This window comes from Mus caroli, unplaced genomic scaffold (genome assembly GCF_978045245.1).
Source record: "Mus caroli unplaced genomic scaffold, Mus_caroli_1 scaffold_9, whole genome shotgun sequence".
Classification (NCBI taxonomy): Eukaryota; Metazoa; Chordata; class Mammalia; order Rodentia; family Muridae; genus Mus; species Mus caroli.
This window is the reverse complement of record NW_028227264.1, coordinates 60,083,687-60,110,483: the sequence shown is the minus strand read 5'-3', so window position 1 is coordinate 60,110,483 and position 26,797 is coordinate 60,083,687. Positions and strand designations below refer to the sequence as shown.

At 50.4% G+C, this 26,797-nt stretch overlaps 1 protein-coding gene across 1 annotated transcript in view; it reads left to right on the top strand.

Moving 5' to 3' along the window:
* Positions 1–26,797, top strand: part of Col13a1 (collagen type XIII alpha 1 chain) — a 113,050-nt gene that overhangs the window by 36,046 nt on the left and 50,207 nt on the right. The window contains exons 2-12 of the mRNA XM_085842572.1: positions 2,657–2,683; positions 5,651–5,686; positions 9,244–9,270; positions 11,273–11,323; positions 18,168–18,203; positions 18,974–19,000; positions 19,986–20,012; positions 21,302–21,328; positions 21,422–21,448; positions 22,376–22,402; positions 23,941–23,997. Of these exons, the coding sequence (XP_085698698.1) occupies positions 2,657–2,683; positions 5,651–5,686; positions 9,244–9,270; positions 11,273–11,323; positions 18,168–18,203; positions 18,974–19,000; positions 19,986–20,012; positions 21,302–21,328; positions 21,422–21,448; positions 22,376–22,402; positions 23,941–23,997 (369 nt within the window). The remainder of the gene's footprint in view (positions 1–2,656; positions 2,684–5,650; positions 5,687–9,243; positions 9,271–11,272; positions 11,324–18,167; positions 18,204–18,973; positions 19,001–19,985; positions 20,013–21,301; positions 21,329–21,421; positions 21,449–22,375; positions 22,403–23,940; positions 23,998–26,797) is intronic.

Here is a 26,797-nt window from a genome sequence, read left to right as displayed (position 1 = left end):
ACAGCTGAGTAATAGTCCACTGTGTAAATATACCATATTTGGGGGGGGGGTGAATACACTCTAGTTTCATTATCCATTCATTAGTTGATGATCATCTAGGCTGTTTCCAATCTCTGGCTACTACGAACAGAACAACAGTGAACCTGGATGAGTAAGCATCTCTGGAGTAGGATGTAGAGTCCTTGGGTAGATGCCCAGGAGTGGGCTAGCTAGATCTTAGAGTAGATCAATTCCCATATTCCCCAGGAACTGCCACATCGATTTCCATAGTGACAGTGAAAGTCTGTACTCCTACCCACAATGGCTGAATGTTTCCTTAACCCCACATCTTCACCAGCATGGACTGTCATTTATTTTATTGATCTTGGCCATTTTAACTGAGATAAGACGAAACCTCAAAGTAATTTTAATTTGCATTTCCCTGATGGCTAAGGATGTTGAATATTTCTTTGTTTCTTAGACAACTGTGTCTCATGTTTTGAGGTTGTTTTTTAAAATTGGGTTACTTGTTTCCTGGTGTTTAGGCTGTCTGGTTTGTTTGTTTTTTAGTTCTTTATATATTTTAGATACTAGCCCTCTATCAGATGTACAGTTGGTAAAGGCCTTGTCCCTACTCTAGGTGCCACTTTGCTCAAATGACAGTGTCCTTTGCCATATAAAATTTTTCAGGCTTATAAGATCCTATCCATTAGCTGTTGGTCTTACTCTTCTGTCAGACTCTGGATGTCTGGTCATGTGTTAAGGTCCTAGGTGTGTTTGGAGCCAAGTTTTGTGCAGGGTGATGGATGTGGATCTATTTGCATTCTTCTACATGCACACATCCAGTTTGACCAGCACCATTTTTTGAGGATACTGTCTTCTTCAATGTGTATTTTTGAGGTTTTGGTGAAAAATCAGGTGTCTGTGGGTATATGAAATTGTGTCTGGATATTCAGTTCAATTCCATTGATCAATTCAATTCCATTGTCAACATGTCTGCTTTTATGTCAGTGCCATGCTGGTTTTATGCCTATAGCTCTGTAATATAGCTTGAAATCTAGAATGGCAATACCTCTAGCAGTTCTTTTATCATTCGGAATTGTTTTAGCTATCCTGGGTTTTGTTGTTGTTAGTGGTGGTAGTGGTGGTAGTGGTGTGTGTATCTATGAGGGAGTTGTTTTAGCTATCCTGGGTTTTGTTGTTGTTAGTGGTGGTGGTGGTGGTAGTGGTGTGTGTATCTATGAGGGGGTTGTTTTAGCTATCCTGGGTTTTTGGAAGTGGTGGTGGTGGTGGTGGTGGTATGTATGTATGTGTGTGCACTTCCATGCATGCTTGCACACACGTATGTGTTTCTGTATGAAGTAGATGATTTTTTCTTTTTTTTTTTTTTTTTTTGGTTTTTTCGAGACAGGGTTTCTCTGTATAGTCCTGGCTGTCCTGGAACTCACTTTGTAGACCAGGCTGGCCTCGAACTCAGAAATCCGCCTGCCTCTGCCTCCCGAGTGCTGGGATTAAAGGCGTGCGCCACCACGCCCGGCTAGATGATTTTTTCAATGTCTATATTGGTATTCTGATAGGGATCGCATTAAATCTATAGCTTACTTTTAGTCGGATGGCCATTTTTACAATATTAGCCCTACTGATCCATGCAGGCTGGGCTCCTAAGAGTATCCCAGAAGTCTCTCCCGTCTTGGAAGCTGTCAGTGTAGAAGCACAGCATTCCTCTCGGGTCAGACCCATCTGAAGTCAGGGGCCAGCTCTAGAAAGACACCATTCTTTCAGGATTTTGCAGGTTCCTAAGGGTTTTCCACGATGTATTGCTATGATAGAAAACATAATTGATGGACTAATAATTAGGTAATTTCTATTTATTTATGCATTTACTGATTTTGAGAAAGTCTTACTCTGTAGCCCATGTTAGCCTAGATTTCGTTGTCCTCATGGCTCAGCCTCCCAAGTGCCAGGATGACTCCAGCCTGACACATGCCTAGCTGATGTTCTCCAATACTTTTGTCAGTTGGCTTCTAGGAAGCAGGAAAGCAAAACAGCCCCCCAACCCCAGGGCTGACCCATCATGGACTGGGTGATCTTATTATGCATTCTCATGCACCAAAACAAATCCCACTGTCTCCCTCATAATCCTCTGTAAGTTTTCCTCTTCTCTTCTCCCATGCCATCAGTATAGACGGGGTCAGTGCACCAGGGGCATCATGGCTGATGACAGGCTTTGCCCTGCCCTTGGCTTCTCTTATGTAATGGAATAGGTTAACATAGGGTCTGGCTGTCTCTCATCCCTGTCCTTTCCCAGTCAGGTCCAGTAGGCTCAGCAACTGAAGGAAGAGCTCAAAGATGGAATGGTGTGGGCGAGGGAGCCAGCCGAGCTAATGAGAGCCCAAGCCCTAGTGACCCTTGAGTCATGAGAAGGGACATATCATCTTTCTGTCTCCTGTTCCTATTCCTGGGCCGGGCTGGCATATAGGAGGTCCTGCTTCTCTGGTTTTATGGATGGATAACTGAATGAAAGGAAGCCCTTATCCCTATCTAGTTATTAGAATAACAAGCTCCTACAGTACAGGGGACTTCCCTAAGGTCACAGCCAAATAGGGGAATGTTACCTTATTAAACTGCTTATAATTCTGGCCTGGGTTTAACTTCATTCTCCGTCTCTTTCTTTCAGGGTCCCACTGGAAGACCTGGACTCCCAGTAAGTAACTCATTTCTTCTCTCTCTGTCTCCCTTTCAGTGAGCACTAAGCCCAGGACCCATGGGCATTTCAAGTGCTCTCCCACTGACCACACCCCAGTCCCATTATCTACTTTCTCAGTCCATTGACTGCCTAGGTTGGATGGCCATCTCTCACAATTCTCTGAGCATGACCTTCCTCTGGAGTCTCTAATCCGTGGTTGAGGGTGAAACCACACCCACCGCTCCATGATAGAACACTGGAGAGTATCTGGGGTCTGTGGCTGTAGCTCTTGGCTTCTCTCCTGGGGTATTGTGCATGCAAACCTAGCAGCAGACCCTCCCAACATTGGAGCTTTTGTCCAGATAGATAGTTCTGTAATGGGGGACCAGAGCCACTGGCCAGTCCTTGGGTCATTCCCAGCCTTCTTCATGGCAGATGACATTCAAACAACTGTTCTAGTTTTTCTGTGCCCTCTAGGGAATGGTGGACTCAAAAACCTTTGGTTTTCTCCAGTTACCATAAGAAGGCCGTGCTGAGTAACCATAGGAACTTCAGGCAAAGGTGGGCAGAAGTCATGTGACTAGCCATCTCGTCAACTGATGAGTAGCCACCTGATGCTTTTACAGGTGCCAGGCATTCCGGGCATCCCTAGCCTTGATTGCTGGATAACTCGGAGAAAACTAGTATCGCTCAGAGAAGTGATCACTCAATTTAGTGATGGGAGAAAAAAGGGCTCTACCTCAGAAGGATAAAATGCATTGTCCAACCTGTCCGAGGTCAGCAGTGGAGGCTGAGCCCTTTTAAGTCCACTGAGCACAGGAGAGTCTTGTGGCCCTTGCCTGGCATTTATTTGAGTGCCATCTTTAAAGTCTTCTAAGACACTATTCTGTGGGGTCCAGCTTCAGTAAATGAGATTGATTATAAACCCTGTGGGCTTTGGAGCAGGGAATGGCTCAGGCAAGATGCTGTAGCCAACCAGGGGGTTAAGGAAGGTCACAGATGAGGGTTTGAGGAGGGCACAAAGGAGACATCTAGGTAGGGTATGGAAGGGATGCAGGGGTGGCGGAGGCTTTCAGGGGACACCTGTTGATACCTGTCTTCTCTTGACTGAAGGCCATTTTCCACTGGATTCTAGAACCTTCTGGGTGTGAATTATACTGTAACCTTTAGGCCAATCCAATAGCTTCTAGAATCAATGACCAGCGACTTTCTTTAGTAAAATGCACAAGGAAGAAGGCTCAGGCCCCAAAGCAGAGAAGTTCCCAGTGCTGAAGCTCAAGAGGACAGTGACTTTGTCCGTGAAACCTAAGCCGGGGGGGGGGGGGGGTAGTCAGATGATGGAGAAGAATGTGGGCAGGTTTTTGGCTTTTTATTTTCTAATAGCATCCACCTTTAAAAGGCATTTAGGGGGCAGTTCACAGAGTGGGGGATGCTGCTGAGTTTCCAGCTGCTGGCCTTTGCATGCATGTCCCCAACCTGAGCATTTTATGGCCAGGGCTGCAAAGAACATTACTTCCCAAATGAAAGGAAAAATAATCACACACACTCACACACACACACACACACACACACACACCTTGGAATATCATTTAGAAGCCTGGGAGCAAGTGAACGGTGAGGTTGCTGGAGCCAGAGCTGATGACAGGCATGAGCCCAGCACATGCTTGATAGGAGGGGCAGATCCATTGACTGAGGGTCTGAGCTTCCACATGAAGGGTTGTGGGGTGACCCATCGGCAGGTGCACGAGTGTTGGCCCTTTGTTAAGATATAAAGCACAAGAAGTGTAAACATGTGCATAGAACCATGGAGCTGTGGGTTCCAGCTCGAGTCAAGGCCATTTTGCTTAACATTTACCAAATGCCAAGTTCTTGGTGTGAGACAGCAGCAGCCCATGGGGAACTCGGTGACCGCAAAGCTCCCATTCCACATCTTCCATTCAATAGGCTGGTGCTCAGGGAGGACAGGGAAACCATCAGTGCTTACAACCAGCACTGTGACATTCTTAGCAAAGACACAGTGCTCTCTGCTCAAAGATACCCTGGACCTTGACAATGTAAGCCTAACAGGAACTGACAGCATTTTGCGTGCATCCCACATATGTCCTGGGATGCCGCTTCATCCTCGATGCTTTTTCCCTCTTTGAGATCAGTAGATTCAGAGTCACTCTCAGGACTCCTCCCACCCCCATACACATCCCAGGGAGGGGGTTGGCAGAGGGGGTCTGTGCAGGCTCCTCCTGCCTGGCAGGCCAGGCATCATCTTACCTTCTACACCCTGTTGCTCCCCATCCTTTGAGGCTCCACCCCAGATTTTTATGATGTCTGCATGTCTATGATTACAAAAAAATATTTTCTACTGAATGGGGGAATGAGTGAAACTTTGTAAGCAGATTTCCAGAGCTAGAGGATGTAACCCTGGCTACAAAACAAAGTATCGAAATCCACAAACTGGAGCAGCCTGGGAGGAGAGGGGGCAGGGTGGGACATCAGAGCAGGAGAGGAAGGAGCCGGGGAGCATGGGCATTGCTTCTCTGGCTCTGGCAGACAGACCTAGGGCTGTCATTGGTCCTTCTGCCTTGCTCTGTGCCTTAAAGCAAGGATAATGATTCCTAAGCCTATTCTGGCTGACACTGATGGGCTGCAAAAACACAAGCCTGAGGGAGAAAGGGCTTCAGAGACTGAGGTCCAGAATGACAACCTCCACCTACTGCAACCTGTATTCCGCAGCACCATGCTTGAGTGCAGAAAACAATAGGTGAGAGATGAAAGTCTGAATCTGTCCGGGCATTGAGGCCCTGGCCTAGTTAGTGATGTCTCCTGGCAGGTCCATTGGTGATGTCCACATGACACTTGGTGCCACTCTAAATGTTTTCCTAGCTGCTCCAACAAAGCTGACTAGCCATGTCCTCAAGTTATGTGTGCACAAGCTTGTGGGACACTCTGACAGGTGGCAGCCTCACTAACTGTTTCCACCTCCTTCATCAGGGGGACAAGGGTGCCATCGGGATGCCTGGACGTGTGGTGAGTTGGCTCATGTGTCCCTGCTTGGGGCGCCATCACTTGCTTCTCCAAGCTGGCTTGTCCTCTATGCATGGTGAAGTGCTGTGCAGAGCTACATCAGGAGAGCCAAGGAAGGGGACAGGAAGACATTTTATTCCAGTCTCCAAACTGAACAGAACAGCATCTAGCAGTTCATCTGCACACACAGCTTCAGTTACTGTGGTCAGATATTTCAACTGCATCTTAGGAAACACTGTTAAACTTGCTCTATTTTATCACAAGGTATCCTTTTTAAATGTTCTTGCTGGGCCTAATTATAAAATTAAAGTTTGTCATAGGTACACACATATAGAAAAGATATAGTACACATAGGGTCCCATACACACCATTGTTCCTGGCACCCACTGGGGACTTGGAATGTGTTCTCCTGGGAGACACAGGGACTAAGTAAGTACTCTGCAGAAAGTCATTGGATGTGCCATAGGATAGAGTGAGGCCTGAGTATCCCAAAGCATCAGATGCCTCTGCAACCATCCCTAGAACAGCCACTATCTCCTGTGGCTGTCCTCTATGGATGGACATTACACTCAGAGACAGGGAAGGCAAGGCTTGGATCCAAGCAGTTCCTCCAGGTCCTCTTAAGGGTGAATGCAGTTAATATTTGCTTTTGTAAAGAGATGAGAGCTCTTGGTCAGAAGATATGAGAAGGCTAGTCCTAGACATTGAGCCCCCAGCACCTGGGCTGTCCTGTCAGCCTCAGCTTGAAGGGCTCCCAGGTCAGGATCCATGGTTCTCAACCTGTGGGTCGTGATCCCCTAGAAGGTTGAATGAGCCTTTCACAGGGGATCACCTAAGACCCTGAATATCAGATGTTTTACATCACAATTAATAATAGTAGCAAAATTACAGTTATGAAGTCGCAATGAAAATAATTGGTTGGGATCACCAGTATTAAAAGCTCAAAGCATTAGGAAGGTTGAGGACCACTGGTCTAGACAGACAGAAGCCTGAGTTAGTAAAGAGCATCCTGAATTAGGATGGACATGGACACAGGGCTGCTCTCCTCTTCTTACCGCTAACATCCCACCTCCAGCGTGATTCCACCACTATCTCTGTTAGCTTTGGCTGGGACCCTCGCCGCTGTGCTGGCATTGGCCTTAAGCATGACTGTGACATCTGTGTATGGATTTGCATGGCTGGAGCAAGCATGGAGTTGGGGGGTACCCAGAGCTTTGCTAGTACCCACACCCTGCTGGGCTGTGAACCAAAGGGCCTTCACACACCGGCTCATTCAGCCCTTTCGTGAACTGTCTAAGCAGAGGTACAATCTCCATCCCACCCCCACCCCACCCCCAGCACTCTCAGGAGAGGAAGCCCAGGCTCTGAAGGTAAATGTCTTTCTCAAGATTACGCACTAGGAAATGAGGGAGCAAACACTTGATTACAGGTAACCAGGCTGCAAACTTGTATCCTTGACCAGGGGTGGTCCACCCCTAGCATCAGAGCTGAAAGAAGGAGCTGACTTTAAACGGATGCCTCAGAGGCCTAGAACATTCTAGAGCTTGGTTCAAGAGCTCCATGCAACCTGTGAGTTGTGAGGCCACCTCTGTGATACTGGAGGAGGGGGTGGGGTGGGGTGTTGTCACATTAGTTGATGTCATTTTAGCCAACATTTACCTCAGTCCTAGCATAGGCTTTCTCTAAGTGGTATCTCACAGGGACCTCAGCAACCTCAAAGCTCTTGTCCACTGCGCCCTCACCTGCCCCTCCATACACATACTCAGCAAGGCTTGGTACCCAGGAAGAGTGGAAAACCAGTCAGTGTGTACAGCTAGCAGTGTATGCTGGTTTTCAACATTGTAAGACCTGACAGCGTGTGGGAGTCTCGATCCTCTCCACGGAATCCTCACACTGATTCCATACCAGGACACAGGCCACTTGCCTGCCCCACAACCCACCCACCGTATCTGCTCTATCAGTCCGTCCATTAGACACTGGGTCTTTCTATGCTGTCACTGGGTCCCACCCAGTTACCCTGCCATCCTTCCTGGAGCAATCATATTGGATGCACCTAAGTCTCACTATAGCCTTAATGATCCCCTTTAATGGGCAAAATCAACCCTGGAAGGGGGTGAAGTTAGTTTTGTACCCAAGCCATCTGGCCTTGGGTTAGGTAAGTGTTGGGAGCTCCCCCCCCCACCCCCCTGCTGGGTGCAGCAGCTGGCCTGCAGGAAGTTCTGCCTAGTGCAAAATGTACTTCCGGCTCCTCCTTCCTGCCCTCCCTCATCAGAGCTTCCTGTGTGGTGGCAATGGGGAGAGGTAGGGGGGCCACCGGAAGCCTCCCACCTCCTGTGCAGAGCTCCTTTCCAGCCACTTTGGAACTTCTCACTGCTGGTGCTATTTTAAATGTGGATGGCCCATTTGGCTGCTCACTAGGGGGCCTGGCATAAGCCACTTGATAAGGACTGTAGTGTCCAATGACCAGGTGTGAAATTCCTGGGTCATTCCCATGCGGCACCAGAGATGGCACCACTGGCCTGTTGGGAGCTGCATGGAGGGAGGCTGCCCACCACTGGCCACTGGAGTGACAAAGGACCCCTGGCTGGGCATCCTGCTTTCTTCATACTCTGACTCGTCCAGCATCCTTGCTATCGCTCACCTCCTACCACCTCTGCCCCACCCCGTTTTTTTGTAGTACTGGTGACTCATTGTAAGAGTTTAAGCATATGAGGCAAGCATCTTACCTCTTGAGTTCAATCCTCAGCCCTCTTTAGACTTTATCTTTGAGACAGAATCTCACTGAGTTGTCCCTAGTTGGCCTTGAACTCAGCCTCTTGCTCAGACAGGCCTTGAACTTGTATTCTTCCTGCGTCAGTCTCCCAAGTAGCTGGGATTACATGCCTGAGCCACCCAAGCCCAGTCACCCCATTCTGGTTGTCCCGTGTCATCCTGCATCCCCTCCCTTGTCTGCCCCCTCCTTTGCATGCCTCAAGCTTTCTCTGTTCCAGTCTTACCTTACTTCACAAGGTTCTGTACTTGGGACTCAGAGGGACCTTCCGAGCCCCTGGGGTTCATGATCACAGACCTTGGGAACTTCTTCCCAGGCCCACCCATGGCCCCTTGGATTTGGCTAATCAGGAAGATTTTCTGACTGGGTTAGGGATCCCTCTCTTCCTCTCCTCTCTCTCCCTCTCTCTCCCTCTCTCCTTCTCTCCCTCCCTCCCTCCCTCCCTCTCCTTCTCTCTCTCCCTCCTTCCCTCCTTCCCACTCCCTTCCTTCCTCCCCTCTCTCTCCTTCCCTCCCCGTACCTCCCACTTTTCGCACGCACACGCACCGCTTGGACAGGATCCCTTGTTTCCCTCCTAGTGATGTAGACCAGCTGGCCTTGCTTGCTGGCCGAGATGGCTGTCGCGTGTCTGCATCTGTGTCTTGTGCTGTGTTTCTTATTTCACAGTGATTTCTTTTGTTCAGTTGCTGTGCCATTAAGCATGGATTCCTGTTGTCCGTGTCTGTCTCTCATCCTCTTTTTTCTCTCCCCGTCTCTCTTTTCCCTGTGCCCTGTGGGGCTGCCTGTCCAGGGTATCAAAGGTCAACCAGGCGAGAAGGTGAGTCTTCACTGCTCCCTCTAACCCAGCCTTCTCTCTCACTGGCAGGCTTTTAATTAAGCTAGCACTCTCTGAGCCCTGGTATGAAGCCCTGGGATTCCTAGGCAAGGCCTCAGCTGTCCCAGCTCAGTAAGCCTGTCCCTGCTTTACCTTAACCACATGCAAAGGCCCCCATTGCTCTCCTAGGGGCTATCACCCACCCCCATGAATAAAAGACTGGCTTATCACTGCTATGTAGCTGGGACTACCCAGGGGGACCCCAGAGTCACAGAGAGGACTCTCCACCCTGCCTGGGAAGCCAGGAGCCAGGTTAGGGGAGAGGACATCCAGAGAGCAGCCTGGTGGGTTCTGGGGATTTCAGAGCATAACTTATCCAATCAGAGGAGAGAGTATGGGGTTTGTCTGAAGTCCCCAGCAATAACATGGGCAGGTTCCTGGTTCTCAGCTTTTCTTCCATCCTTGTAGACACTGGGCGTGTCAGTGTTGTCAGTATTGTGGATTGTTCTGCTCTTTTTCTTTTTCTTTTCTTCTTCTTTTTTTTTTTTTTTTTTTGTGGTGGAAAAGGGTTTTGGTTTGTAGCCTAGGCTAGCCTAGAAGTCATTATGTAGCCCAAGCTGACATTAAATTTACAAAGATCTCCCCATCTTTACCTGCTGAGAACTGGAATTGTAGGCAGGAGACCTCCGACCTCCTCCCCACAACACACACAAACACACACAGAGTTACTGCACTGATCTTGCAACAGAGTATCCCATCTCTAAAGTAGCGAATGCTGACTTTAGCCAAGGCTCCTCAGCGGTGGGCAGGCTGTATGGGCAGGCTGCAAGCATTCTTTTCTATTGGCTCAGGTAATGCTGATGCACCTCTTGAAAGCTTCACCATTCCTCTGTGTGTTAGGCCCTGAGAAGGAAAGTCACATGCTCATGGTCCCCCAGATAGAAGGTGACACAGCTGGAGAGAGGTGTATCTCCCGAGGCTGAAGCTATTGATCATATGACAGGGCAGTCTTCCAAGTAGATATTGGTCCCATCCTATAGGGCGAGACACATCACCTTCCCCAGACCACATGGTGATTTTAAGCACCTTCTAGTCCTATCCCATGGAATGTCCATGTGATGGGAATGTTTTCCCTGCCATAGTTGAGGAAATGAACAGAGAAGTTAGTGAGCTTCTTCCCACTCGGGCAGCTGTTAAGGAGCAGGGGTTCCCTTCAAAGCATCCATTTTGCCTTAAGCCAAGTCTGCTTCACAGTGCTGAAGTTACTAGTTCCAGATCCCTGCTACCTTTATATGAGGTAGGACATTTTGCAAAACTACATTGCAATTCCTTGCCCACAAAGACTGTGAAGCATTCCAAGCCCCAGCTCTCAAGCAGGTTGTGTGAGCTCAGAAAGCTGTCATGACTTGAACTCAGAGCCCTGAGCTTTCTCATTCCCCTCCTGTCTGCTGCTACAGATTCCTACCCATCAGCACCCTTCCTTTATCCAGCTGGCTCAGCCAACCTGTCATACATAGCCCCCAGAGCTTTCAGCCAACTAGATCCAGGACATGCTATATGGGCTCAGCCTTCATCCTTTTGGAGCGTCCAAGAGGGTCAGTCTCTGGCCTCAAGACTATAGGGCCCATATAGCCAGGATATTATTGTGTGTCCTGACCATTCATTTGGAAGGTGAACTGCCAGGTGAACCGGGTGGAATGTCACTGCTGAGCCCACCTTTCCTTGCAGTTCCCTCCTGGCCTCAATGTCATGGATGCTGCTCTCTTGCACTTCCAAAGCCCACTGTGCTTTCCCATCCACCCGCTACTCTTCTCTCCGTTCCCTTGTGATGACCCAAGATCTTCTTTGTGCTCCCCACTTCCAACTGATCTCTGACCTCCCTATGGTGGTTGGCATCCCCCTTCCTGGCTGCCAGCCTCCCACCCCCTTTTACATCCTTTCCCCACCAACCCCCTCCCTCGCCCTCCCCCATCTACCCTTCCAGACACCCTCTGTCTCCCCACAGGGTGCCCCTGGAGATGCGGGGATGTCCATCATCGGGCCTCGAGGCCCCCCTGTAAGTTGCTGATGTTGTTGGGGGTGGGGGTGTAGAGGCTGGGAGAGTTAATGAAAAGAACCTCGGAGGAATGAGGGTGAGCCTCAGCAGGGGCCTCTGGGTGTGGCCATCCCCTGTCCTGTGGTCATTCCTGTTGGTTCTCAGTATCACTGTTGATGTTAGAGAAAGTGGGCTGACTAAATAGACCTAAATGACCTCCTCCCTGGGAGGGCCCCAGAACCTAACCTTTTAGCCTTTAGCTGCAAAGCTCCTGCAGCTGGGAGGCAGGAAGGTGGTTGCTGTTGTTTACATGAGGGAAAAGGGCTGCCTGCCTTGAGTACTGCCTTGAGTGCTCCAGCTTTCTTTGGAACTAATCTTGGCCTCCCACAACCAGGAGCAGATAACAAAGTACAGGTTCACTGACCCCAGCACCCATTCCTGGTTCTCGTGAAGCCCCAACCCGCCCTCCAAGCCTCCACCCCCCAAACCCTATCCTTACTGTCAGTACCAGGTCCTTTGAGTTACCTAGAGCCTCCTGACTTCCCTCTGGCATGCTTCTTTAGGGACTGCCTGGGATGTGGGTGATGTGGGATGTGGGTGATGTGGGATGTGGGTGATGGATCCAGCAAGATAGCACAGCTGTACGAAGGAGTATGAGTGGGGTACCAAGGTACCTGCTCACACACCTTCAATGAAACCGGTGTCAGCGAGGGAACTGGAATTCACCATAACCTAGCATGGCCTCTCTCCACAGAGGAGAAGGGGTTTGGACAGGGTCCTGTGTGGCCGTGGACCTCCTTTGCCCTGACAAGGAGGACTATGGGAAGCCTGTCACATGATGAGAGAGGAGCAGGGAGCACAGTGAGAGAGTGGGATGCTGGGGAAGTGTAGTAAGATATCGTCTATATCGGCGGTTCTCAACCTCCCGAATGCTGCGACCCTTTAGTGCAGTTCCTCATGGTGTGCTTATCCTCCAACCATAAAATTATTTTTGTTGCTACTTTGTGACTGCAGTTTTGCTAGTTATGAATCGTAATGTAAATATCTGACATACAAGATACCTATATGTGACCCCAATGGTTCATAACCCACAGGTCAAGAATGGTTGGAGTAGAGGACCAGGAAGTCAGAGTGAAGGGCACTAATTACAAGCTAGACCTCCAGCAAGGGCAGGGGTCCCCCCTGCCCCCACTCCCCAGCACACCACAGGAGGAACCTGGGAATCTCATGCCTCTTTTGTCCCAGTAGCCCTAGTTGGTGTCTACAGTGACTCATGACACTAGGTGTCCTGACCGTGCCCAGAGTCCTCTGACAATGGCTACTGATCATCACCCAGATGATCAAGCCACCCTAGCTGAGTGACACCAAGTTACCCCTCAGTTGCCCCTGCTGCCCCAGCCTGGTGGGAATGGGAGATAGGTAAACAAAAGGTCTGCTTGACAGTAAGAGCTGAGGTCAAGTAGCAGCTGGACAGTGCACCCTAGCTGAGACTAACGATTGCTCAGCAGAGCCAGCTTGGTCATCCTTAAGGGCCACCTGCCCACTGTCCTGGAGCCTGATCAATAATCCAAGCAACAGGGGCCATCCAGGTACTTGGATAAGGTTGACTCCCATTCCAGTGGCACAAGTGGTTGGGACCCAGTGTCTAGGTGTCCTCAAGGGAGCCTCATTGAACCGAGTGGGATGTTGGACCCCAAGGGGCACTAGGCAGGTCATGGCTAAGCTAGGGACATCTGCATGTTCACCTCCCCCAGCTGTTCTTCAGAGACCAATAGGAGGGATCTGACCCTTACCCACAACAGGTAGATACACCTGCTGGGTGTGTCAGGAACCTAGAGGCTTCCAGGCACAAGGGAGATGATACAGCATAACTCTTTGCAATCCAGGCCCATGATGGCAATCTCATTGGCTGTGACAGTACAGATAATGGGTGCGGTGACAAGGAGTAGTGGGGACATGGCGGAGGGGAAGCACTGGGCTCACACCATCTGTGGACAGAGAGGCTGCAGGAGGAAGGGATAACTGGCCTGCTTTCAAGGTCAGAGTCCACCCAAGAAAGGAGGGTCAGGAGGGGTGCCCAGCTCCTTAATCGGGAGAAGCACCTGGAAAGGTCTAGACCAGATAGCAAAGGTGAGGCTGGAAAGGCCAGCGAGGGCTTTGTGTGACGGACCTGGCAAGCTATTCAGACCTGTATCCCTAGGCGTACGGGGCCATGGGTTGTGTTGTGTCCATGAGGGACATCGGTATGCAGCTTAGCGAGAGGCTGCTGCCTGTGCTCAGCAGGAGCACAGTGAATGGAAGTAACTTGTGAGTGCTGTTTATATGCCCAGGGCCAAGAGATATACATTTATTGTGTTCTTGTGTTTGTGTGTGCATGTGCATGTGTGCCTTATGTGCGCAGGTTTGTGTGTATGCACAAGTATGCATGTGTGCATATGCGCGTGTGTGTGTGTGTGTGTGTGTGTGTGTGTGTGTGTGTGTGTGTGTGTGTTTGAGTGCATGCACACCATTTGGAGGTGGCCATAGGTGAGTTTTGGTGACCATAAAAATGAATTTTAGAGCCGGGCAGTGGTGGTGTACACCTTTAATCCCAGCACTTGGGAGGCAGAGGCAGGCAGATTTCTGAGTTCGAGGCCAGCCTGGTCTACAGAATGAGTTCTAGGACAGCCAGGGCTACACAGAGAAACCCTGTCTCTGGAAAAAAAAAAAGAATTTTAGAAAAGAGAAGTCACCTTGGACACCCCACACTTCTAAGTCACACAGTGTATGGCAGTGCCCTGCCCAGGAGGAAGAGCAGGTTCTGCCAGGGTAGGGAGGTGCCTTAGAGCAAGATGGATTTCAGAAATGAAGGGGTGAGTTTCTCTTCCTTTTTCATATATAGATCCTTTACCCAGTGTAATGTGTGTCTCATCCTGGTGAATGCTTTTGGCTTGTTCAATCCAATGCTGAACTTCATTCAGGAAAGAAGTTCATGACTCTGCTAGGAAAAAGAACAGGGCAACCAAGACAAACAGATCAGAAGAGAAGGACCAGAAACAGCCAGACACCAGTGAAGATGGTTTGTGAGAAAAGCTTCATTGGATAGGAGAAAGAAAACCAGGCGGTGGTGGCGCTCGCCTTCAATCCCAGCACTCAAGAGGCAGAGGCAGGCAGATCTCTCAGTTCGATCTACAGAGCCAGGATCAGGATAGCCAGGGCTACACGAAGACAAAACCAAACAAAGAGAAACTAGTAGAAAGAGAAAGGCAGATTGTTCTGGAATTGGGCAGGGCCTGCGGCTTCGGGGGGTGGGTGGGGAATGGCAAGTGGAAGGTTTGATTCTATGTATGGCGTGTGTGTGTGTGTGTGTGTGTGTGTGTGTGCGCGCGTGCACGCGCGCCTGCCATGATGTATGCATATGGAGGTCAGAGGACAGTGTCATGGAATCATCTCTCCCCTTCCACCTTTACACAGGTTCCAGGGATCAAGTTTAGGCCATCCGTTGCTTGCAAACAGAAAGAATGGAGGCCTGGGGAGGTGGCTCATCAGGATCGTGAATCTATCCACCCATTCTATCAAGACAGGTTGTCAATGAATAAGATACTCAGGTGTAATTTGGAAGTGGTGGTGTGTACCTATAATGTCAGTGCTTGGGAGATGGAGGCAGGAGGGTCAGGAGTTCAAGACCAGCCCCAGCTATATAGTTGGTTCCAGGCAACTTGAGCTACGTGAGACCCTGTCTCTGAAAACCAAACCAAAACAAAAGGAAAGAATAGCAACAGAAGACTAAGATGTCAAACACGAAGTCATAAACAATAGGGGCATAATTTGAGCAACTGTTTTATAACTCCCAGAGAGAAGGTTCCCTCTGAACATGGCAGAAAACCCAAAAGCCCCAGGGAAAGTTTGTCTGTATAAACATGACCATCCTAGAGGAGTGAAAATATGCTATGAACCCTTCAAAGACAAATGGTGAGTTAGCCTGAGAGAATTGGCTAGCCTCTGCAAGGAGCTGTTCTTAGCAGTCAGCAGTAATCAAACTGGATCAGAAAAGAAAACCTAACAGAGAAGAATAGGAAAAGCCAGACATTGCCTACCACCCTAGCTACTCAGGAGGCTGCGGCCGGAGGATCACTTGAGCTCAGGAGCTCAGGGCCAGCCTGAACAACATAGATCCTGTCTCAAATATATCTGCCTGTTTATACTCTATACACAAGGCTCTGTTATATAAATAATACATAATACTAGTATCGCATATTAAATATACACCATAATAGTAGGTTGCCTCAAACAGCCAGCTCCCCAGCCTGGAATCAGCTTGACCAGTGAGCACGGGAAGAGGCCATAAGCTCAGCATAAATTGAGATGTAAATTACAGTCTCCATACAAGATTCCCCAACTGCCTTCTCCCCAACCTCTCCAGGAAGCAGAATCCCATGTCCCTGTGGTTGATGACAGCATCCCGGCCCCAACTCCCCAGCCTTGAAAAAGCCCCGGTTAGTCCTGGACTTGGCCCTGGCTTGTAAGGATGCACCCTGCTTACCGGAGCAGGCACTGTAATTAGTGGGCCATGTGATTATCTTAGCCACGTAAATATCAGCTGAGATGATAGGAAGATGCTTCTCGGAACCCCTCTCTCCTGACCTCTTCCTCGGGCCTCTCCGTGTCCAGAGCAGTTACAGAGAATTTACACTGGGAGGTTTCGAAGATTACATTGCAATGGTTTCCGGGTTTCTCCTTAGGCCTATTCTTAGCACCACTTATCCTTGAGAGGAGAGAGGCCAGAGCCCTCTGACATATGAGTGGTGTCTCTGCTCTCTTGCCTTGGGACACTTGCCACAGGTCCATCCTGAGTCTGCAGCTGACTTTAGCTAGTTTCCCTGTGGACCGGCACCCAATCCTGACATGGCAAAAGGTCCTATGCCGCCTGACCAGAAGGGTGACATAGATTCTGTGTAGATAGGATCCAGAAAGGATCCAGGGAGCCTGAAAATATTTCAGGGTCACAGCATGTAAGTCCAGAGAAATTGTCCCCTGAAAGGGACCTTGTCCCAGACCTTAATTAAGACACCCGTGGATCCCAAGACACCCTGGGGGGGAAATGACTCAGTGAGTAGAAGCTAACAGTGAGCGCCTGAGTTCAGGTCTCCAGCGCGCACATGTCAAGTTGACCACAGCAATGGAGATGGAGACAGGAAGATCCCCAGAACTCATTGGCTAACCCAGCCAAATCAGTGAGCTCTGGGTCCAGAAAAGAGACAGGTACCCTGTCCTTAAAACTTAGAAGGAGAACAGTAGAATACGCATTGGGCGTTGAACTCTGACCTCTAGGCTCATACCTACATATACATGGGCACACGCACAGGAACACGTATGCTCATGCATACAATAAATATAAGCGATCTGGCTGGCTTCTGGTACCCCCTCTAGTCATCTTAATTCAGCACACGCCCAATGGTGGAGCTTCTATTTCCAAAGATATTATAAGCGTAATTGATGGTAGTTCCGTGACCTGATGAGTTTACATCATTATTCCCACTCTAGGGATGGGGAAGTTGAGGTGTGGGGAGTTTGGATAATGGCTTAGTGTTACACAGTTGTTGATGGAGGCAGGATTAGAACTCAGCATGCCAGACTCAACTGTCCATACTTGCAAAGAGACTCTGCCATGTAAACTGAGAGCCTAAAATGAGAGCTGGCATGTCCTTCAGGAAAAGTGGGTGAGCCACTATACCTGGGCAGACAGCAGAGGCATAGAGGAGACAGGAAGAGAGGTAACCAGGTCTGTACAGCGATGCAGGAGAGGATGGCTTTCTCTTTAAAAAGAAAATATATGAAGGTGTAGTTGTGCACCCCTTTAATTTCAGCACCTAGGAGACTGAGGCAGGTGAATTTCTGTGAGTCTGGGGCTAGCCTGGTCTACATAGTGAGTTCAAGGACAGAGTTACAGAGTCTAGAAAAAAAAGCCAAAAAACCAAATATTTATTACATGGTGTGTGTGTGTGTGTGTGTGTGTGTGTGTGTGTGTGTGTGTGTGTGAAAGTCAGATGACAATTTGCAGGGGTTAGTTTTCTCCTCCCAGTGTGTGGGGCCCCAGACACTGAAGACATCAAGCTTGGGGACAAGTGTTTTTACCTGCTGAGCCATCTTGCTGGAGCCTTGGATGGAGTGTCAGGGAACTCTTGCTGGATCCTGAGAAGAGGGAAGTGATCAGGCTTTAGGCTTCTCTTCTCTGTTACCCTTGACCCTTGGGTAAGCTTCGCAGACCTGCAGCCATGGTTTAGTGTTGCTTGAGAACCTAATCGTTAGCCCCTGGGCTGTGACCAGGAAACACACATCTAGTCTCCAACTGTCTCTAGTCTGCAGTCTCAAGAAATGAGCCTGGATGTCTCTCCTCCCCAAGAGACACAGGGATCCAGAGAATGCTCAGCTGCTGGAAGAAGCCTGGGAAGCAGGGGCAATCTGACCCGTGCTAGCGTGAAAACATATGTTGCAGGTCGAGTTCTGCAGACTTTGAAGCCATCCTTAGATTAGTGGCCATGAGAAACTCCTGTAAATATAGAAACAGACCCTATTTTGTTCCAGGACTTCTGTCCAGTTCAGAGTAAGTTCATTGTCCTGGCTGTCCCATTGGTCTGTTGTCTAGTTACATGTCAAGGCTCAGCATGCCCAAGCACTGAAGAGCATCCCAAGCCACTTCTAGAAGTAGGCTCAAAGGATACAGGCTGTTTGCATCCCTCTCTCCAGCCTGGTCCCTGCAGAAGCTCTGCTACATTATCCCTCTCTGTCCTCTCCATCCTAGCCAGCTCACAGGTGATAACACAGAGTCAGGGATGGGCTTGGCTCCACCCCTCCTCCCTCATCCTCAATGCTCTGTTCTTTTCAGGGCCAGCCTGGTACCCGAGGCTTCCCTGGATTCCCGGTAAGTGCAGAGGGTTTAAGTTAGCAGAGATAGGTAGGTCCTGAGCCTGGTTGGGTTAAAGTGTATCACCAAGACGATCTCTGAGGCCACATTTTCCCTCCTGATCCCTAGCCTCTAAGGACCCACTCACTCTATAACCTTTCATGGGCCAGTAGCTTAGGGCTGGGCTTAGGACAGAGACAGCCCTATAGATAGATAGTGACGGTCAGGCAGGAGTGAGTGAGCTTACAGCTGATACGTCCCGTTTGACACCAGGATGCGAACATATGGTAGGTCAAGAAAGTGAGATGACTGACCTCTGGTCAGGATCTGAAGAGAGGCCTGTCATGGAAGCAGTAGTATAATGGCCACTGTAGCCACTAGAGTGTCCTTTAACTCTTGCCAATGGAGCCTAGATTCTTTGGAGTGGGACCAGGGAAGCAGCTGCTTCAGTGCTGACCAACATTAGCTTTCAAGAAACACCGTGGGGCCAGGAGGTGGTGGTGCACGTCTTTAATCCCAGCACTTGGGAGGCAGAGGCAGGTGAAGCTCTGAGCTCAAGGACAGCCTGGTCTACAGAGGAATTCCAGGACAGCTAGGAATACATAGAGAAACCTTGTCTTGAAAAACGAATAAAAAAAGAAAAAGAAGGAAGGAAGGGAAGATGGATAGATGGATGGATGGACGGACGGATGGATGGATGGATGAATAGATAAATTCTGTGCCCATGCTGCCTTCTGTATGGGGATCCTAGGAAGCTTAGGTTTTGCATCTGGCCTTTCTATTTGCAGGGTCCCATTGGTCTTGATGGCAGGCCGGTAAGTGGACTCTTGGCGTAAGTAGACCCTTAAGATGGGCTCTGTCCCTCCTCTGACCAGCCTACTCACCTGGGGCTTCTGGTCCTCCTACACTCTGGATTACTGAAAGATGTTTTCCATAGAAAGAAAACTGTCCAGGATGGCATTGCTAATGGGAAGGGGAGGAGGAGCTATTTGAATAAGTCACCCCTGACCTCAAGAGGGCAATCACTATAGTCAAGTTGGATACCCAGTGTCCGGAGCAAAAGTCACCCATAGACTTTGGTGGCTATGAGTGGCTCCGTGAGATCAGGGCTTGGGAAGGGCAAGGAAGCAGCAGGAACAACAGCTAGGTGGACTGGGACAGGTTGTCACCGAAGTGCAAAGCTATCTTCTATTCTCCTCAAATTTGGAGTTCCCTCAACATTCGAGGCTCCATATGCATACCTGGGTTCCCCTCTGGTCACTGTACCCCTTTAACCTTGGTGTCCTGGTCCTAGCATTTTCATAGATATTGGAAGATGGCTGCCTCTCCAAACATCTTGGAGTACTCAAAAGTGCAAGCACAGGAGATGTAATGTACATCTCTGAACTCTTCTTCAGATAGGGGTTGTCATCTCAGGTGGGGACCTGGTCACCTGGCCAGCAAGCCACATGTAGCCCAGAGACTACAGTGGCCATATTTTCTCACCACAAGGCCAGGTATTGCCCCCACAAGCTGTCCTGGGTATATGGAGTGTATGTAGCCGGAGTTGAGGGAGACACCGTCACCTCTGCTCACCTTTGAAGAGCAGGTGACCACTAGTGCAGTTGGGTAAGTGAAAGGGGAAATGGGCCTGTCCCTGGCTCATCCAACCTACAGATTAGGGTCTGAGTGAGAAGTGACCATGTGACCATGTGAGAGAGGAGAGAACCTAACTGCAGAGATGAGGATGGAGAGTGCTGGAGCAGGCAGGGTGAGGGACTAGATGTTGAAACAATGTACATGAAACCCTTTTCCTTCCAGGGCTACCCCGGACCTAAAGGGGAGATGGTAAGCCCCCCTACTTCCTTTCCTTCACTCGATAGGTAGGGGACCAGCCTTGTCAGCCTGCCTGTCACTGTCAGCAGGCCCTAGATCCTCATGCCATATAGGGAGACGTGGCAAGCCTTTTCTCTCCTGCACAGGAGACATCCAAGGTATTAGGCAAGCCTTTTCCAACGTGATGATAGAACACTCTCCAGGTCGGGGTGGGGTGGTGCCAGTCCTAGGTGGCCTTTTACTTTTCTACAGTGCCTTCCCCTGAGCTGTCCTAGGACTCTCCAGCCCAGCCACTGGGAGCCCGATCAGAGCTTCCTAGGTTCAAGGTAGATCCAGTTATGAGTCGGAAGCAGGAGGAGGAGCCCTTTCTACATCTTTCTACATACCTTTCTACATACTGAGGCCACACATCCAGATACCCAGAGACCCAGAGACCGGCACTCTGGAGGTCCCTCACAGACCAGCATAGGGTTAACAGCTACCTCAGAAGCTCAGGCAAGGGTTCAGACTTATAGTGTGTTAGACTGGAAAAGACTGGAAAAGCCTTTCGTGGCCTTACCCTGAGCTGTGTGTGAACACTGCTGTTCTCTTGGCACTGGGAGGCAGAGGTGATGCCAGCCACTTTCTCCTCTGGCCCAGTGAAGGTCTGCAGAGCCTTCCCTAGAAGGGCCAGCCCACACATGCTTCTGTCCTGTACATCAGTCTGGGCCTCCTTAACCAGGGCTTTCTCCTGAAAGCTTACCAGACACTGAACCCTACTCTCTAGAACCAAAGGACAAGACAACCTTGACAGCAATGCCAAGTCCCCTTATGCCTTCCAGGGAGCTCAAACCATGGATTAGGGGGTCCAACCCAGCTTCCTGTCTTTACCACAGGCCTCACACAGTGTGTCTTCAGCACTAGCCTATCCCACCCATGCCCCCCAAACCTTTCTGGTTCAGTGGCCAGGAGAACAGGAAGCAGGCTATGCTGGGGTCTCCGGGGACCCCAAGTGAAGGATGTAAGGTCCTTCAGAGCAAAACACCCCAACACCCAAGCCTCCCATGTACAGGGGTCTTTGAGATGTCAATGACTGGAGGAAAAGCTGAGGGGGTCAGGGAGCGACTGGCCACACCCACTGAGGCTTGGCGTAGAGGGTCATCCCATCTTGGATGAGTTGGACATAGGCCACTGTGACCTGTAAGGCTTTGGGACAGTCTGGGAAGCTCTGAGAAGCCCAGGATCTGTCCCCAACCCATCCAGGTATGTGTCTGTGATTTACCCACCCACTGACACCTGTTTGTTTGTTTTTTCTCCCACAGGGCCTGGTGGGTCCTCGAGGACAACCGGTTTGTAACTCCCCTTCCTTGTCCCCAGCAGGGAGGTTGGGGACCATGTGGCCTGGAATTTGAGCCCTGACAGTCATTTCCTTCTTTTTGTAGGGACCTCAGGGACAAAAGGGAGAAAAGGTAAGTGCCATTGAGGTTTCCTGTCAGGCAGAAAGGGGTCACAGTGGCCAGACAAGGGCCATGGTGGGCACTTGCAGACCTCAGGTTTTGTTCTTTGGTTTTTGTTTTTCCGAAAGATGTACTTGTTTATTTTATGCAAATGAGTGCTCTCTCTCTGCATATCTGGGTACCTGGGTGCCAGAAGAGGGCATCAGATCCCATTATGGATGGTCGTGAGGCACCATTGGTTGCTGGGATTTGAACTCAGGAACTCTGGAAGAATAGCCAGTGCTCTTAACCATTGATCCATCTCTCCAGTCCCCAGACCTGAGTTCTACAGAAACCCTAGAGGTGCCCAGTATGTAAGAGAAAAACAATGACATTTCCTCACATGTTAGTCTTGAGTTTGAAGACCCTCGTGCAGTTCGGTCCTCTCCACCTGCCGTCCTGCAGGGGCCCTTCACTCTGAGAAATGGACTTATATATAACCTCCTCCACGATCTGTCGTTCACTTTCTGGCCAAGATTGGTAGCTTTACCCCTGGGCAGTGGTACAGGAGCCTGGGACTATTGGCATAAGGGAGGTATTTCCAGAGAGCCCTGCTAGCCACAAGCCATCTTAGAGTCTGTTGACCCCATCAAGACTCCTCTCTAACCCAGGGGTTAGGCTGAACTCGGAGCTGGATGTAATTCCTAATGCTACCATCATGGCAGGTGGCATGTGGTGGGGGGTCCTATTCCTGTACCCCATGGCACATCCTCTGGGCAGGCCCTAGGGAGTTCATCATATTGCCTACTAGAGGCAAGGGAAGGGGGACCACTTCATCTGCCTCAGAGTGCTCAAGGCAGAGCAGTGGTATCATCCAGTGAGGAAATACATGGTATGATATGGGTATACAGATCCCCCTATTAAATGCCTAACACTGCTCTCCTTCTCTCTCCCCGCTAGGGTCAGTGTGGAGAGTACCCACACAGGGTAAGTGATACTTCAAGCCAAGGGTGTTCTATGGGCTATCCTGAAGCCCAGCCACTACCAGGGTTGGAGGATGGGAGAGTTGAGGGTCAGGGAGTTGGGGGAGGAATCTGCTACACTGTGTGTAAGGTGAAATCTGCTCTGCCCTACAGCTAACAGTGAATTGGTATCAGTACTGTGTCTGGAGGTCATTGTGTCCATTTGCAAGGAGCTGGCCTCCTTTGGCCTTGTCTGCTGAACAAGTGTCCGAGAGTCACTTGAATGTGTGTTGCTTTGCCCTCTGTTGGCTGGGAGGGGTGCATGGGTCTGTGTGTTGCCTCTGCCCTGTGTATGATGTGTATGTCAGGGTGGGGGTGGGGGGCAGTTCTGAACAAATAGGAGAAACTTCTGAGTTAGTCGTGGTTTCAGATGCCCCAGATCTCCAGGAGGGGAGAGCATCTGAACACAGCATCCTTTGGGGCAGTGTACATCTTGCCTGTTAGGAACACAGGAAGCCTGCCTCAGCAGAAACATTATCGTGGGGGTGGGGTGTTTCTGGACTGAGATGGCTCCTCCCCATCCATCCTGACCCTAACTTTTCCTGGCTTCATCTAAGCAAAGGAAACCCAAGGTTCACTTGTGCACTTGACAGCAGCACTCTTGCTGGGGACAGAGAGGGACAGAGCCCTTCCCTGATTCCTCCCTGAAGCCTCAGTGAAACAACCTGAAGACCACACATATCATGCTCAGGTCTGGGCAGCAAGTATGAAGAAGAGCATCTTAGTGGCCCTTCCAGCTTTAGGGACCTCAGTATACCACACACACACACACACACACACACACACACACACAATCTGTTGTCTTGGCTGCCATTACAGCTGGGCAGGGTAGAGCTTAGGGGTGGAGCTCATCACAGACCCTCCCCCCCACTCCACCCCATTCCCACCAGCCCAATCCCATACAGTACCAGAAAGCCAGCTGTGTTTATTTGAAATGATAGTCTCACAAGATGGTTTTATTATCCAAAAGAAATACAGCATCCCCCACCCCTACACCCACCCCCATCCCCACCAGCCCAGCACAGTGACAATACAACTGCTGGAGCTTCTGCAGGGTGCCATCCAGCCAGTAGAAATGCTCAGGTCGGAGAGAGGGGGATCTCTGCCTCTCAACTCTGCACAAGAACAGAGAAGGAGACAGTGATAGAAAGTTCCAGAAGCAGAGTCTGAGGACTGCATTCAGGCAGGGATGGAAGATTTAAATACCCAACTGACAGGCAAGCTGATTTAGAAGACACTATGAGTAGGGAACCTAGCAGGTTACTTGTTTACCAAGGGGTAGGCCGGAGGAGGGATAGGCGGAGTGGGGAGGGGTGGGTAGGCAGAGGGGGGAGCATTGACTGGTCTCCAAAGAACCTGGCTAGTCCCTACCTCTTGTCTAGCAGGAAAGGAAAGGGCTAGACAATGAGTGGGAAGTCCCCTGGTATCAGGCAGGATTACTAGGAGGGCCTGTGGGCTTTCTCTTGATCCATGTGACTCCGTCTCTGCTGCCTTCCAAACCAGGAGTACCCAGGCGGCACGCTAGCAGCTCTGCGCTCCAACCCGATAATGTCCCTAAAGGTTTGTCAGTTCTCAATGGGCTCCAGCCCCCTCTTGGCTGAGATGCTTCCTGGACACAGAGCTCAACATGGCACATCTCTGGGCCCCAGCATGGGAGGACGGGGCTCTGCATGGCTCAGTGTGTGGCAGCTGACCCTAGAGGGTGTAGCAGGAAGAACCTTAGGAGGGCCCCCAGATGGGCCCCTAATTCTCTGCTGAGTGTGTTCTCAGCAGAGATGCACGGTAATCCTTAACATCCAACCCTCCCAAGGCCTCTGGTGAACTGAGCGGCCTTAAACACGGGTCTTTGTCTTCATATGGATTCTAACCTTCAAGGTCTGCCTACCGGTGCAGGGAGACAAGAAGCAGCAGAAATTACCCCATATGAAAAGGCTGTTGTGATCGCAAGCGGCCTGTCTTCCCTAGAAGTGGTTGGCCATTCCCAAGGCATCTTTACTGAGTGTGCCAGCCCCAGAGTGAAGCCTCAGCAGCACTTTTGAGTGCGCCACACAAGCCGCACCCTCAGCCAACTCAGCCCCCGGGAGCCAGGCTTCGCCTCCCTTGACCATGGGCCTCAGATTCGCTGACATCAGCCTTTTTTGGTCCCACCAAAAAGGAACCCACAGGGGACCACACGCCAGCCTGGCTCCACGCACCAATTTAGCTCATCCTGTGGCTCTCAAGGCTCAGCCCAGTAGCCGCTGTCCACCCAGCAGGCCTGGGTGGGGCAGTAGTACAGTGTTGGGTGGCATATCACATGGCCTGAGCAGCCTGGCATGGCTTCCGCGGTGGGCTTGGCCAGGGAGAGCCCCTCTTCTGGAACTCACAGGGGCTGCTAGCCAGTCTCCAGAGCTGAGGAAGGACACTTCTCAGAGAGCCAAAGGCGAGATCAACATTGTGGTGTCTTGCCCCATGAGCTGAGCCTCCAGGGTGCCCTTCCCCCAATCTATCCTACTGCCACGTTTACACTGACCGCTCTTCTTCTTCTTCTCTTCTCTTCTCTCCACTTGGCCTTCTTGGTGACTTCCTGCATCGTTCTGAATACCTGCGACCTCTGGCCTTTGCCCTCTGGCCTTCCAACTTCTATCTTTCCTCAGCTGTTGCCTCTCCTCAATTCAGTACGGCTGGCTCCACCCCCAGTCATTAAAAGGCGGACCTTTCAGGTAGATACCAATGGGGCTTCCCGAGGGGCTTGGCACAATCTGGGGTCCTGACAGGCCAGCTGGGTTTTTCCATCATGCTAGAACCTGCTTCTAACAGTTACAGTAAGTTAGTAAATGTGGGCATACACAACACACAGGCCTCACAACATGACGCAACTACAGGCTTTCTGACATCCATTTTGCAGGCCAACTTGAAGTCTTTCAGTGGGTCGTGAGTCAAGCGCCACCGGCTTTCTTGCAGAGATGCAGAAATAAAGGCTCAGAAGGGTTCAGTATGTTGCCCGAGGCCACAGCCCATAAACAGAAGAGTAAGGGATTACACCCAGGTTCTCTGTCTGTTCCCACTGTACCTCAGCTCTGTAAAATACAAACAGGCACAGTGACCATGATAAAATTGAGGCTCGAAGAATGATTCCCCCAAAGTTACAGGAGTAGCTAGAGCCGTGGACTGGAAAGCCAGGTCTCTGGTGTCTGCGCTCACACTCTCTGTACAAGCGTAGACACACAGACTGCTAACTGACCACGCATTAGCTGGGTGTGAGGAAGGAGGGTGTTGGTGCAGCAGCTGTACCCACAACCAACAGGCCAGCGCCTACTTTCCTATCTTCCTGCCTTGCTGCCTCCAAGGAGGGTTGGCCAGGAACAGGTCCCCAGAGACAACACAGCTTTGTCTCTACCATCTGAAGTCACGTGAGGCCAGGGGCTGCCTGTCTTACTTGTTATCTGCCTTCTATGGCCCAGGTGTCCCCAGGGCCCAGGGAGCTGGGAGTGGCAGGGTCTTGAGCTACTTGCCTGGGGAGTCCCATAGCTCAGGAGCATGGATACTCTTGTACCTGACTGAATAAGACCGAAAACTCACACCAACGAGCAGCTAAAAATAGAGTCACATGGTACACGTGCAGCCTATTAAGCATTCGGCCCATTCCTGTGGGCTACGGATCACATTACCCACCAAATCCTCGAGAGCCTCTAAGGGCTCTGAGGGCTGCTCAGGAGGCTGCTAGCTGGCCAGGCCTGCTGACTGCCACTCATCCTGCTGCAGACAGACCCTGCTTTTAGGGAAGCTGAGGTGCTGCTTCTAAACACACCCTCTCCACACAGCTACTGTCTAGCCCTGCTTGCATCAGCCACTGTGTGTTGGACATTTATTGGTGAGACGTTGCTGTGAGAACTCTGCCTGATGGGTTGTAATGGGTGGCTCAGTTGGTAAATTGCTTGTCGGACAAGAAGAGCCACGTTTGGATTCCTAGACACATGCTGGTAAATGAAGTCCTAGGATAGGGAAGACTGGGGAATCCCTGGGGAATTCTGGCCAAGCCACCTTGGCTTAACTGGTGATCTCCAGGTCCCAGAGAGAGACCCTGTCTCAAAAGAAATGACAAAAGCCCCTGAGGAAGGACACCCAAGGCTGATGTCTGCCACACAACACACACACACACACACATACATACACGTGCACATACATACACACGTGTGCCCATGCATACACACAAGAACCATGCATGATCAATTGCACGAGCTATATACCAGCCCCCTGTGGGCCATGGTTTTCATTTCCAGTTGGTAGAGGAAGACCCTATAGCAGTGGTTCTCAATGTTCCCAATGCTCCGATTACTTATTGATAAAGTTCCTCCTGGGATGGTGACCCCCCAACCAT